The sequence below is a fragment of the Octopus bimaculoides genome, chromosome 21 (assembly GCF_001194135.2).
Source record: "Octopus bimaculoides isolate UCB-OBI-ISO-001 chromosome 21, ASM119413v2, whole genome shotgun sequence".
NCBI classification, from domain to species: Eukaryota; Metazoa; Mollusca; class Cephalopoda; order Octopoda; family Octopodidae; genus Octopus; species Octopus bimaculoides.
Window position 1 is genome coordinate 19,627,478 of NC_069001.1, and position 15,135 is coordinate 19,642,612.

Below are 15,135 nucleotides of genomic sequence, written 5' to 3' on the forward strand. Positions count from 1 at the left end.
CGCGCGAAGGCCAGTCAGGCGATACTGGCAACGGCCATGCTCAAAATGGTGTATTTTATGTGCCACCCGCACAAGAGCCAGTCCAGGGGCACTGGCAACGATCTCACTCGAAAAATTTCATGTATCACCCACACAAGAGCTAGCCCAGGGGCACTGGCAACGATCTCGCTCGAAAATCCTACGACGGCCAGTCAGATGGTACTGGCAACGGCCACGCTCAAAATGGTGTATTTTAAGTGCCACAAATATAAACACACACATACACATGTGTGTGCATGTGATGAGTTTCTTTCAGTTCCTATCTACAAATTCACTTACAAGATTTTGATTGGCTCAGAGCTGTAGTTGTAGATACTTGCCCTAGGGTTAGGGTAAGCCAAAATCACACAGTTGAAAAGTAAACTTCTTAACTACATGACCATGCCTACAGCTATATATAATACTATTTTGTTTAAGATACTGAATATCATATTAAAGCAACTGAATTGTATCTTACAATTCAATTACTTTAACCTTTCTCCTCTCTTCTAATGAGCTAATGTGTTTAGGGAAAGCTATATTACTTGTTCCTCCTTTCAACTCTGTTTAATTAAAAGCTGTCAGGATTTTAAAACTTTTTTGAAGGGATTTCTTTTTAATAATTTGGTCTGAAGGAAGAGGTTGTACTTGTCTTTGCAAGCTTTCTAGATCCTCTAGACGTCTCAACTACTGAAATTTCTTTGTGAAAATCAAACATGTGAATGCGTGTTTATTAATTAATAAGTGGAAGGTAAACAGCATCCATGACATTTGCAGGTATTGCAAGTTTGAAATGGTTGATGTTACATTGAACATATGTGGGCAAGTCCAAGGAGTTGTAGTTCTGGGTTGGGATGACTGGGGCATAGTGCTTAACATGAGATCCAAGGGAGAGAAATAGTGTATAAAATATGAGAGTAGGAGGAAAAAAATGAGTGCATAATGAATGGTCTGGGGGATTGAGGTATGCAACAACTTCTCACAGAGTAGAAGGTATTGTGGCAGCAGTAGAAAACTGATAGAAAACACAACACAAACAACATCTATGTGAACTGGTAATTATAGTGATAGTGTGGTGAGTAAATGTGCTTTTGTCAGTCAAATAGTTTTCTTTTAAATATGTTCTATGCTTAAATTTGCATAAGAGGCAGTAACCAGGATTAATAGATCACTATTACTACTTGAGCTGAGCAGAAGATCAAGGATGAAGTATTTTCTTGGTCTGGCAAGATGGGATTTGAACACATCAGCTTTAATTGAGCAGATTTATGATTAAAGTCATTCAAGCTATAACCATTGCATATGGGTGAGAATTTTGAGATTCATTTTTTAACATTTTTTCTCAAGATAATATGTATCACAGACTACAACAATTCCTTTGTTAAGATGATAGTTTCAGAGAGATTTAACTACTATTTCTGACAGGCTCTCCCTTCTTGGCTCAAGTTCACTGATTGTATGATCGTTTGTGTGTGTGTGTGTAATCATTTCTCTGTGTGCAGTTTTGTAAACATGTAATTTTGAAACTTAATTTAAATTTGCTTGTTCTACAACCATATCTTTTCCTAGTTAACAGATATAGGGGATATAAATTCTGGTGAAAAAGATGTACTGAAAAAGACCTTTAACAGGCTGGACACAGATAAAGATGGGTGAGAATTTTGAAATTTTAAAAATCTATTTATACTATCATCATCATCTTTTCCCCGTCCTCCTCCTAGAGCAGTGGGTTCATTACCAACACCAAACGTGTGTGTATGTATGAAAAGTATACACATGGTTCTGAGTTCAGTTCCACTGCATGACACCTTGGGCAGGTGTCTTCTACTATAGCCCATCTGACCAACATATAGATGGTTGCAAAGATTGCATTGGATGCAGCATATAATATTGGATGAAGTGCAGGAGGTGTTCCGGATGTGTGTTGGTTAGATCCAGTGAGGGAGGTGGTGTTGGCAATGAATGGAGAAGAGAAGGGAGCTACGGACCAGTAGGTCACATGGGTTGTGGGTGCATTTGAAAGAGGGCAAGGATGGATTGAGGTAAATAGGGAGGGTGATGAGATCTAGTTGGAGACGATGGAAGGCCTGTAGGATCCTCTGATGAAGGGATAGGATGGAGGGGTGGAAAAGGAGGGGAAGGGAATATATATATATATTTGTGTGTGTGTGGGCATGTGATATGAGTCCATAAACACTTATAAAACATCCAAGAGTATATTTTTTCCCTCTGAAGATATTATGCTCAGGTCAAATAAATTTAATATTTACTGAGTATTAATTGCTGTAAATAATAAACAATTATTAACTTCCCAATCTCTATTTTCTTTTTCTTCTCTTTTATATATCTATGTATGTATATATGTACATCATTTTTCCATCTTAAACTGAGCATCAGTCTAATACATTCACTGTGTATGTCCTTTTGTTGTTTTTGTTTTTACTTTCAATTTGCCTATATGAGTGGGTGCTGAAAAGTTTCTGGCTTTGGATAGAAGAAAATACAAGGAATCAGTTCATTATGATTTTACTCAATGTAGCTCCCCGCTCCTCAGATTCAGATACTTATTGCAGTGATCCTTCAGTTTTTCTAAGCCATGTAAAAAAAAACTCGGAATGTTGGGCCCCCAACCAGGCCTTTTGTAATACCCTTAAAGCCAGGAATTTTTCAGCATCCCCTCGTATATATACTGTGATTGCTTTGGGTAGCACTGATCATGCCCTTTGATATCAATACCAAGTATATGTGTGTATGTATTCTTTTAATTTTGTTTGTTGCTGTTCTCAGCATCATTATTATTGTTGTTGATGTTGTTCTTGCTCACTATTATTTCTCTCATCTTTCTAGGAAATTTTATGACCAGTTTCATTGATAAATGTTTTAGGTTTTTAAATTATTTTTCCTTTGTTCTTGTTTTGAAAATTAGAGTAGTAAATCTATAACTATAGTATAGCTGAGTTTGTGAATGTGTGTGTGTGTTACATCTATAGAAATCCACATATTCCACTTTTTCGTAAAATTTTTTACATCAATGGAATTTTCTCGATGTGAACTTTCCAGTGCAGTAATTAGATTTTTTAAAATTCCGTTTACTTTGTGTGATTTAAAGGAGATTTGGCTGTTGTTTCCAGCAACTTTTATATTTCTTCCCTTCTACCTGGAACGGCATTCTTACACACGCGCTCAACATATAATATAGAGAGTAAGAGTAAAAGTGGGAGAGAGAGAGAGAGAAAGTGATACATACAAAGTCATAGATTAAACTTTCCTCTCAGTATTCTTTACCTATTTTTCATAACATTGTTACGTAAAAACACACACAACCACACATACGTGATCTGTGACAACAACATACACATTGCTCTCGTTCTCTATTCATTTCTCCCCCTCTTCCTCTCTTGCTCTCTCAAACGCATACACGTGCAAGTAAACACAATCATTCACAAAAATATAACTCCTGTTCATCAATGTGGCATAACTACACAGTTGTACACTCCGACTTTGGAAGGGCATAACTTTAAGAAAAATGAATATTTTTTAATGAAATTTTCTATGCATATAGTATTTATTATGTAGATTCCGAATATACAAAAATTTTCGGTGAAAGTGTTTTGGGAGGTGGGTGGTGGACAATTTTCGGAAATTCCACCGTGAAATATTCTACAAATATACCTTGATGTATGTAACATTTCGAGCATGTAGGAATTTTGAAGGAAACAGCTGCAGGTTATTTTCGAGAAGTGTTCCCCACTCGGTGGTGTTTCAGAGCAAGTCGTCCATATTTGTTTCATTTTTCTCTATTATGTGCATATGTGCATCCGTAGATTTCTAATGAAGTAATTAATAGGCAGTGAAAAGAAGCCATCATAAGAAAACTTTTAACTACCTCTATTCCTTTCTCCCCTCTCTCTACCTCTTCCTCTCTCAAACGCATACACGTGCAAGTACACAATCATTCAGTAAAATATAACTCATGTTCGTCAATGTTTTGTTAATATACCACGATTTTCACTAGGGTGTTGGGGTTAGGGTTAGGATTAGTGTTACGGTTACGGTTTTAGGGTCAAGGTTAGGGTTTTAGGGTTAGGTTTAGGGTTAGGGTTAGTGTTAGGATTAGGTTTAGGATTAAGGTTGGGTAATCGTGCGGGTGTTAATCTGAAAAATTACAGATATGTGAAAAGTACCGACCCTGCCATCTGTTATAACTTTTGTTGTTCTGTTTGATATATACATAGATTATGCCTACAAAGAAGAGAGTTTGCTGGGGAAAGAAAGCAACCGGTTTAAAATGACAGCAACAGACTACAGCAATTCACCACATTCCAGAAGCTACTTTGAACATAATGCAAAATGGTGCATCAACATCTTCTGCCCAATCTGATAGAATTCTGGCAAAACTGTGTAGCAAAAGATCGCCAGCAATTGCCGTCTTAGCTCCTGCGAAAAGGGATTATCCTGCTATGTATAATCAGGGTATCGCAAAAAGTTGTTTTGCACAAGCATTTCTATAGCCAATTAGATGGATGAAATTTACGTACGCTCAATAATTTTACGCAAAACAGCCTTTAGACTTTCCCTATTAATTTCATCATCTTTTGAATTATGAACATATTTACATCATAAGGGTTTTTTTGTTGTAAGGCTTTCTTTTTTAGTTGATTTTCACTTAGCAAGACTTATCGTAGATGGAGTAATAAGTCACACCTGGACAAGGTCAGGTTATACTGCTAGTAAATTAGTAAAGACAAGGCATTTTTTAAAGAAGTCTCTAAGTCTGAGTGCACCATTCTTCAAGGGGTCCACATTGGAAACTACTGGTCTAAAGCACAATTTTTTCATGAGCCCTGAAAAATTACTGTGGTTCCCCAGTTTACTAGATTGCATCCATAAACCCCCAAATTCTTATATGGATCCCAGTTGAGAAGCTCTGTTTTAGAACTATGTGGGCATTGTCTGTTTTTCTTCCACTAGAGTGTCAGGTTGACCAATACTTTGTGAGTGAAATTTGAAAGGTGGAAACTTTAAGAAACTGTGGTGCATGTATGTATTTTCCCTGTCCTGACATGTGGACACTAACCAAAATTACCATCATACAAATGTCATCTTTTTACAATCTTCTGCAAAAGCAAACCAAATTATTGAGCAGTTTGTTGCAGTATGTAGATATAAGGGTTGGCTGAAAAGTCCATGGGCTGACCAAGTCACTCCCAAGGAATGTGACCAAATGAGGTTTATTTTTCAGTATAGTCTCCGTTGCAGTCCACACACTTCTTCCATTGGTGTTGCAGTGCTCGGATCCCATTGGTGAACAAACTTTTATCCTGTTGGTCACAAAAATCAACAACAGACATGATGTCATCATTACTGCAATGCTGGTTCTCAGTCGAGTGGTTTTTCATGTTGGGGATGATAGTCAAATGGGGCCAAATAAGGACAATAAGGAGGGTGATCAATCAGTTCAAAACCACAGTCATGCACAACATCCATTGAAACCAAAGAGTTGTGTGCTGGAGCATTGTCCTGATGAATCAAGACCCCTTTCATCAGTTTTCCTGGGCATTTGATCTTGATAGCTCTTCATAACTACTTCAGCAAGTTGGCATAGTACTCTCCATTGATGGTGTGGCCCTTCTGAAGATAGTCAATAAACAATGCTTTTTGTATTCCAAAAAGCTGAGGTCATTACCTTCCCTGCAGATGAAACAACTTTGGCCTTCTTTGGAATAGGTGAAGAGGAGTGCTTCCACTATATGAATTTTCTTTTCGTCTCTGACTCAAATTGGTAAATCTGACACTCATCATGAGTTTGGAAACATTAAAGGAAACTAGCTGGATCTGCCTCAAACAATATCAGGTTTTCCTGTGATGTGATCAGCCTGGTACACTTTTGATCAGATGTTTGAAGACAAGACACCCACTGAGCAGAAACCTTCATCATACCAAGTTCATTGTACTGAATATTCTTTATTCTCTCATGGGATATGCTAACAGCATAGACTATTTGATTTATAATCAATCACCTGTCATCTTTCACCTTGTGGGGAACACAATGTTTTCCTCAGTGGTGGCATTTGCAGGATGTCCAGATTTTGAGTCACCTTTAAGACTCTCCCTTCCTCTCCTAAATTCAGCTGCCACTGTGTATGAGCTGGACATGAATGTACAAGTGGTTCAAACATTTCCAAAACAGCTGACAAAATGTCAAGAGTGACGCATGTTCTGGAAAACTTGCAACCAGCAGAACTAATGCAAACATCTCAGATGTAAGTGCAGCTGTTGGAAAGACTGTTGATTCACTGTGCATGAATTGGAGGATGTGCACATTAGTTAGTTCATTTCAGTTTATTCTCACTGAAGATTTGGGTATGAGACATGCCAAGTTTGTACCAAAATTGCTTTCAGTTGCAGTAGTTTTTAACTAAGCACAACTTTTTCCTTTTTCCAAAAATTAAATCCCACTTGAAAGGAACAAGATTTCAAGATGTCAAGGAAATCCAAGAGAATGCAACAAGTTAGCCGCTCACTATTCCCCCAAAAAGGAGTTCCAGGAATGCTTCCATCAATGGAAACAACACTGCATCAAGTGTGTGGTTTCAAAAGGGGACTACTTCAAGGGAAATTACATGCCAAATTGATATGTATTGTAGTTTTCTTTTTATAGTACCAGTTCTGATACATTTTGATCAGACCCTGTACAATTTGAGTCTAAATAACACCAATGTCAACTTTGCCTTTCATCCTTCTAAGGTCAATGAAATGAAATATTAGTCAAATATGAAGTTATAGATAGGTGACTGCCATCTGTGGTATATATTGTTTCTAATTGTATCCTTCTGTCTTTTAGTCATATCCTTTATACTCAATTGAAATCTCAACTCCCGGAAAAGTTTTCTACTTCACAAGAAAAATTCATTAAAGTAGTAAGTTGTTACACTTTTGCTTTGTTTTAATTATTCATTTCACTAGATCATTGTTGAAAAGTTGTCTGAAATAAACCTTTTTTTAATTTTATTTTATTATTATAATAATTCAATATGAAGAAGGGCAATGATTGAAATCTTGCTGTAATCATTTCTTGCTCAGTGTTGTTTTCTTTTTGAACTAATCTGGACCTGGGCAGATGAGGACAATAGCCAAGTTCTTATTTGTGTGTTAGTGACAACTTGGTATGGTTTTGTGGTTAATGGCAAGTGGCTGGGTGGTAAAAAGCAGGTAAAGGTAGGGGGAATTGGAAAGGGTACATGTATACTGACTGGTGATGGACCTGTTATCATAAATGATTAGGTTAATGAAAGCAGATTATATTTTTCAAGAGATGTCATTTTTACTGAACTCTTTTCATCACAGTGGAACCCATCTAACACTTACCCTCCTAAAAATAGCAGCCAAATTCCCTTCAACTCACACCCAACTATCTTAAGAATACTTTGGACAATATTGTCTCTGATATACACATATACACAAAATGATGGGATGGAATGGTCAAAGCTGGAATGTTTTTGATCATAATTCTTCTGCTCAATGATGGCTAACCAAGGGCTAAACAACAATATCAAATGTTTAGGTTTCAGATCTTCCCATGGGTTATAGAAGAGAAGATAGTAGAATTATTATCCAAGACATGTCATGAATTACTCCTTGCCTATTTCCCTTCACATTTTGTGAAGAATCACTCAGTTATTTCTATTGTAAAGGTTTATGATATAACTTCCCAGAATACATTCTTTGGTCTGATGGAATTTATTGCCATGATACAGCTCACAAAAGCAATAGAAGAATTAAGGTTAGTGAACTGTTTCACTTCAATTTTGTGACTTTTCAGTAATATATTTATTATATTTTCAGCTTAAGACAACAGAAAAGCAGAAGGGGTAGAAGTACTGGTTTAGATACTTTACACCCCACCAGAGATTAATAAAATAAGTAGTATGAGATTTTTATCTTAACACAAACCGATAATCCACAGACACACAGTAATGTATGTTTCCATTGTCTTTACCCACTGGTGTGGTTTCTTTATAAGTGACTATTTTGCCCTTTAAGTGTTGGTTGTCCACACAATCTGCTCACCAAGAAACTGGTCACTGTATGGAGCAGTTTAATTACTGATCTTGAGACAGGTTCAAAATGTATTTGACAACAGAGTTTACAGTTAGAATACTTATGTGTGTCATAATAATAGTTGTTTTAATAACCATTTCATAGTAGTATCAATAGTATGTGTTAACACACTGATAACAGGATCTACAGTTAGAATCTGTATTATTCTCCTTGTCACAACATATGGCATAAAATCAAAGACATAATCAAACTCGAAACAAGTTCAAGTGTTAACTTTTAACAAACTTAGTTATAGAATAACTGAAGATATCAAAATCTTTAACATAATGAAACAATGTTTTGAAAATGCATAAATTTAAAATTCAAAATAGAAATAACAACATTCATAAAACCTGAAGAGTTTCCATGGATCAACTAGTAATTATATTTTATTAGCAGTGACCTTCTCTACACAGTAGTACTTACTATGAACCACTGAATAATATGAATGGATTAATATATAAATGTATTTTGTAAATTTGAATTTTTTTGGGTTTTTTTTTTTTAAATAGTTACAATATAAAATTTATTTCTCTAATCTCACAATGATAGGCATTTGTGTAGCTGAAATATTGGGTTGAGTCATAAATAATTTCCAATTTTGTAAAGGTTTTTATTAAACACTTTTACTATGAAAAACTTTTACAAAGAATTATTTTCAATTATCAGTATAATTGCAATTATTTTGAATGATCTCTTACCATTTATCAGTTAGCTTTTTGATGCCTCTCAAGTAAAATTCAGTTGGCTTTGACATGAAGAAGCTATCCACATATATTTTCACCTGATCTTTTTGAGAAAATTTTTTTCCCCATCAGAGCACTTTGTAGAAAGCAAAAAAGATAAAAATCAGTTGGTGCAAGGTCTGATGAATATGGTGGATGGGATAGAATAGACCAGCCCAAATCCAATATCTTATCTTGTGCAATTGTTGCTAAATGTGGTCTTACATTGGAGAAGCACACCATCTCTCCTGTTGACAAGTTCAGAGTGTTTTTTTCATGCACACTTTGCAGTTGTTGAGAGTATAAGTCAGCATTTAGTGTTTGATTGCAGTTTAAAAACTCAAAATGAATAATACTGTGGTGATCTCACCATACGCACAACATAATCTTCCTCCCATGAAGTTCATCCTTTGAGATAGGTTGTGGAGATCTATCCTTGTCAATCCACTGCCATTTGCATTGAACATTGTCTTAAAAGACCCATTTTTCATCACCTGTAATTATATTATTGAGAAATAATAAAAGAACACTTGTCACTATGGACATGCGATCTTCCCTATTCTTCTTACTGAAAGTATGGATGAACCCAAACACCCAGCTTCCAGACTTTTCCAAGTGGCAGCAAATGGTGGATTGCTAATTCCCGAGTACGTTTACAAGGACTGAATTCCACTAATTCTTTTAAAGCATTTTGATCGAATGCTGATGAAAGTCCTGGTCTGAGTTGATTTCTCAATGACAAGACTCAGGAATGAAACTTTGAAAACCAGTTTCACACCTGGTCATAAACGGTGCATATTTTTTTAGTTGTTTCTGTGGCACTTTTTCCATTCATAAAATCCCACAACACCACATGTCGAATATGCACTTTCATACTGTCGGGTTCCAGGCCAAAGCTGGAATTCTTCAGGTGTAGAAAATCCAAGTTTCACGACAACCATACTGTCAAATGGGCTTGGAGAAGAGTAAATTACATGAAAAAATGTGAACAAGAGAAATAATATTCTTAAGTTTATAAACCTGGAAAAGTACAGGACAAGTTATTACATCTGGTAAAGTACAGAACAAGAAAAGTTTTACTTAAAATATTGCAGCTAAGGATAACATTTCAAATAAAATATTTAGATTTAGAAAATAATAGCTTTTATTAAAACTAAAAATTTTATTACAAGTTATTACTTCTATTTGTTATTACTTGTTACTTCTATTAAAAAAATTAAAATAACTCAATTAAAATATTTTTTGCACTTCAAAAAAAATTCAATTTTTTAATTATTAATTGATAATTCAAAATTTGAAAATATGTTATAAAAAATAATAGTAGTGCATAATTAGTACAATAAATAGAATAATACAAAAATTAATTATATATTACAGTAAAATCTACCTATAACTGCAAATTCACAGTAAAATTTGCTTGAGTTATTGCCATGTCTTCACATTTTTAGTCTTGTCTCATGCCTATTTTTTACATAATGAATTTGCCTACCATATATACTATTCTATTTTGCATAAAACTTTAGCTATATTGGTACTTCTGGATCTTATTTTTTAAGTATTCTAGTGTGTCAATACTTTAACAAAATGATGGTACTTTTTTTAATTATAACGTTACTTTGTAAATTAAAATCAAATAATTTTAAATTTTCAAATTTTCTCCTTAGCTGCAATATTTTAAGCAAAAATTTTATTGTTCTGTACTTTAACAGATATAACAACTTGTCCAGAACTTTTCCAGATTTATAAGCTTAAGAATATTATTTCTCTTGCTCACATTTTTCCATGTTATCCATATTTTTTCCAGGCTATGCTATTATGCTAATTAATAATGTGTCAATAATTTAAGATTTTACCTTATTGAAAATTAAAGTTGATAAACTTTCAAAGAGCAACAGCTACTGATATTACCCATCCACACCAAATTAATAGCATCTTGTGATTGCACCATGGCTCACCAATCAGTTACAAACAACAAGATCCAAAAACCATCAGTTACCAGGCTCACCTTAAATAATCTAGATCTATCAATGATTGAATACAACAGTAATTATAAAAGCATATCTGATATACACAAGTGAAAATTACCTACATTCCCATAATACAAAATCTGATATGTGAAAATCCCTTTAAATTAATTTCAATATTGAATAATAAGTTTAGAATATAATCACTTTATAACAATGCCTTTTCTGGACAGCCTTACTACATGCCTTCAGGTCTGCCTATAGAGACACAGCCAAAAATGACTATATTTTTTCCCCAATGAAATTAGATGTGTATATCTGAAGCATATAACACATTAATGAACTAGCCTGATTAAATAATTAGCTAAAAAGAAAAAGGTAAGCAACTAAAAAGAAATTAGCAAAAAAAAAAAAAAAAGCAGAAAGCAAGTAAGGCTGAAAGAGAAAATTAATAATAAAAGTTAAACTTAAGTGCAATAGCATATTGAAAATAACTTTATTAATTAAGTATCAAAGTTAAAAAATAAGTTGTTGAATTTTGACTAATGCCTTTAATGAACAGCCTTACAACATGACTTCAGTGCTGCCCATAGAGACACAGCCAGAAATGTCTATCAAGTGAATTTTGAATTTTAAAGAAAATAAAGATAAAATAAAGTTATTTTTTTATGCAAATTTATTTTCTTGCAGTTATTAATAAATTATATGCATTTTTATAAGCAAAAAATTATTGATTTCATAACAAAGAACAACAACTACAATATAATCATCATCTTGAATTTGCAACATGGCTCACCAAACAATGACAAACTGCAAGGTCCCAAAATTTTCAGTGACCAGGCTCACCTTAAGTCACGTAGATCTTGAGTTAATGAAAATATAATTGTTGCTAATTGAAATGAAAAATAAACACTTGTGTTATGTAATAAATTTAATTTAATTAACAATGGTCAATGACATGTAATTTATTAAAGCATATAAATAACTTCATTGCTAATAAATTTAAAATTAAAATTAAAAGTTATATAAAATATAATCACTTTAAATTGTGCCTTTTCTGAACACCCTAACTACATGATTCAGTACTGCTCATAGAGACATAGTCACAAGTGGCTATATTTTACTGAATAATTTAGGTTGTTTAAAACAAAAATTACTAAGCAGTTATTTATAAAAGCAAATAATCCCCCAAACCTTTCATTGGAAAACTGAAAAACTGGATTGTTAAACAAACTTGTTTACTTTATTTTAAATTTGGAGTATTAAGAATCCCAATGCGAAAGTAGATTAATTGTCAATGAAATTATGAATATGAAAGATTTATGAGTGTGTAAATTTTATTTTTTAATTGATATACAAAAACAAAAAAAAAATATGTAATTTAATGGGACCAAAACTATGAAATTCCTTGTGGTGTCATTGATGCCAGTGACATTAAAAGTCCCCTTATAGAACTATATTCATAAAAATTTATAGAACTCATAACGTTTTTCTTTTAGAACTTCATTGCATGAGACTGAGACCATGAAATTCCTTGAATTGAGCTCTATCATTTAAGCTAATTAAAATATAGTTTGTTTTTAAAATAAAAAAAGTTAATTATACTTAAATCCAATGTTATGCCTTATATTTTATTTCATATTTTACCTCACAACTTTTTTGATACAAATTTTTGTTGCATGGGACAAAAACTATAAAATTCCTCAAGCTTTCTTTCATCTTTTAAGCTAAGATAAATATATTTTGCTTTTAAAATAAAAAAGTTATTTAGATCTAAACTTGATTGGAGGCGTTTCTTACTCTCCTATAACATTGCTACAAATTTTGATGCAAACTTTTTTCTACTGGACCAAATCTCAATTTTTTTAATGCCAAAATGTTGCTAGGGACCAGCCCTCTTCAAAAATGTTAACAGTTTTCTATTTGGTTAAGAACTGAATTAGTGACAAAGTCTGAAAGATGCTGTGAGTAAATTGCAGCCTTAAGAATATTATTCAACTAATACTGTAGTTGAATGATAATCCACTGAAAAGAAGAAGACAAGTAAAATTCTTTAACAAATCTTTAATTATAAGTTGCAATTGTTTCTGTACCATCTCTATTTGCAATGCCAGTTTACGTGAACATTCTAAATGAAAAATCACATGATATTTGTGGTTTTAGACATTAGAGAGGTACTTCATCAGACTTGCATCAAAGGTGTGTGTTTACATTGTGAATGAATGTTTGTTCAGAGCTGTCTGAAAACTGTTGATGATGTTTGTAGCCTCTTTTTATGTCGCATAACTTAGAGGTTCAACAAACAAAGATTAGTAAAATATGTATTGGCATCAATATTGTCAACTGTAAAGATTATTTATCTTGTCACCAACACACAAGTTTACACATTGCTAATGCATTACCTTGTTAAATACATCAATAATTCCAATAAGACCATAATGTAAAATGTTTCAATTTAATTCCAGTGACTCAGCTATAGAAGCCTTCAACTTATTGAACTTTACCCACCTTCAGCAAGATCTTCTTGAATATTTCGTAAGTAACCTGTCTGCTGTTTTCATTACTTGCCCCTTATATAAAGTTTGGTAATAGCTAATAAGGGAACTTCTTACATGGTTGTTCAATGAGCTGAAAGTAACAGTCAAACTCCCTTAAGTCACAGTCTACTCTCTTAACAAAGGAATATCACGTTGAATAATGTAGTCCTAGATGTTCAATGTTTGTAAATAAGCTGAGATGATGACTATAATGAATCAATAAAGGCGACTGTGAAACAGCAGATAAATTCTCTTAAATCCTACCTTACTGTCTTTTAGAAAAGAAGGACACATCGGAATGATCACATGGCTTGCAATTAAACGATAATAACATAGTTTCTACATAACGTCAGTAATTAGTGGCTTAAAATAAAAGATTAAAAAGCGGTGAACAAAAAGAAAACTATTAGAAAGAGACACATACCGAAGATTTTTTTCTTTCTTTTGCAGATAAAATTCAAATCTGGAGATTCTGATTGTAAAGGATCCATTTCTCTAGATTCCTTGAGTCAGTTAATTTCAGTAGAATTGGGGTCAGATCACCAGATGGAACCATTGATATGGAATCACATTGTAGAAAATATTTCTCTTGTGAGTAATTTTACTCCTCCTTACTTCTAACTTTTGTGTATCGCTAGCACATTTCACGGTCTCCCACATTACAGGCTCTAAGTATTTCTTATATGTTAGGATTCTGACTACAAGATAAGTTCAAGTCCAATCGATAATTATATCTGGAAGAAAATAATTCAAATCTACCATAGTTTAGTTTAATTCTTTTTGTTTTTTTAGACAGAACATTTTATTCTACATTGCATTTATCTCATATTCATAGAGAAATTTATCTTCTATCTACTTTTCACTTTGAAAGGATGTTGTGATATTTATAACTTTCTCTAGAAGATTAGCAGAATAGATGAAGTGAAACTGTTAAATCAGGGATTTGAAGATGGCAACTGAATAGTTGACTTGTCAAGAGCTCATCCATTGTGCTTCAGTGATGTATCATAAACAACACTCTTGAGCTGACTCTTTTCAGTCACTTCATTAAATTGCTGTATATTTGTAGTCTTTTACCATCTCAACTCTGAGGAGACTAAAAGGCAAAATATATCTGTATGGGATTTGAACACAAAATTGCAAGATACCGAGCATACAGTGTAAAGTTTGTTGGTGTTGTTGTTGTTGAAGCACAGATCTACCCTGATCGAACAGATTTGTTCTCAAAGGTTTTCCAGCTATGACCATAATTTCATATACCAGGGACTACACAAAGCAATGTGTCCTTCCTTTTATGTTACTATTTCTAGCAGGGTGAGTAACTACTTAGAGGTTCCCTCACTGTTCATGTTTGTTAAATATATATGGAATTGCTAACATTTCAATACTGCCGAAAGAATATTTATATTTCTCTTATTCTCCAGACAGATGCTACCAATATAAAGAAGACCAATTTCTTGGCCCACATTCCATATTTTCTTTCACTGAAAAATAAAAGTAAATAAGGTTTATTAAAAAATACTGCTCGTTATATATTTTTTTCTCTCTCTTTGTTACTTTGTGAATGTCTGTGATTTGATAGTCTACTTTCTCCCTCTATATGTTGATCTTTATGTAGAGTCAACAGTATGACAGCCAGCTAGATGATATTATAACTGGGCAACAATTAGCTGGAGTAAATTCAGTGACTGGGAATGGTGTTGCTTTTTAGCTCCAAAATTGTCCCTGATCAAACAAGCCTTTTCAGTTATAACCATCCCAGTTTTTTTTTAAGATAAAGAATATATTGAA

At 33.5% G+C, this 15,135-nt stretch overlaps 2 protein-coding genes across 9 annotated transcripts in view; one reads left to right on the plus strand and one right to left on the minus strand.

Moving 5' to 3' along the window:
- Positions 1–15,091, plus strand: part of LOC106877675 (uncharacterized) — a 104,136-nt gene extending 89,045 nt beyond the window's left edge. For 3 of the 8 annotated variants that reach the window (XM_052975335.1, XM_052975330.1, XM_052975337.1), the window contains 6 exons: positions 1,588–1,670; positions 6,863–6,938; positions 7,713–7,801; positions 13,273–13,342; positions 13,795–13,935; positions 14,769–15,090. In XM_052975335.1, the coding sequence (XP_052831295.1) occupies positions 1,588–1,670; positions 6,863–6,938; positions 7,713–7,801; positions 13,273–13,342; positions 13,795–13,935; positions 14,769–14,849 (540 nt within the window). In that variant the 3' untranslated portion in view covers positions 14,850–15,090. Of the gene's footprint in view, positions 1–1,587; positions 1,671–6,862; positions 6,939–7,712; positions 7,802–13,272; positions 13,343–13,794; positions 13,936–14,768 lie in introns of those variants that run through there. The other 5 variants (XM_052975332.1, XM_052975336.1, XM_052975333.1 and 2 more) reach the window with 4 other exon arrangements.
- Positions 1–15,135, minus strand: part of LOC106884493 (U3 small nucleolar RNA-associated protein 14 homolog A) — a 283,035-nt gene that overhangs the window by 156,283 nt on the left and 111,617 nt on the right. The window lies entirely within an intron of this gene.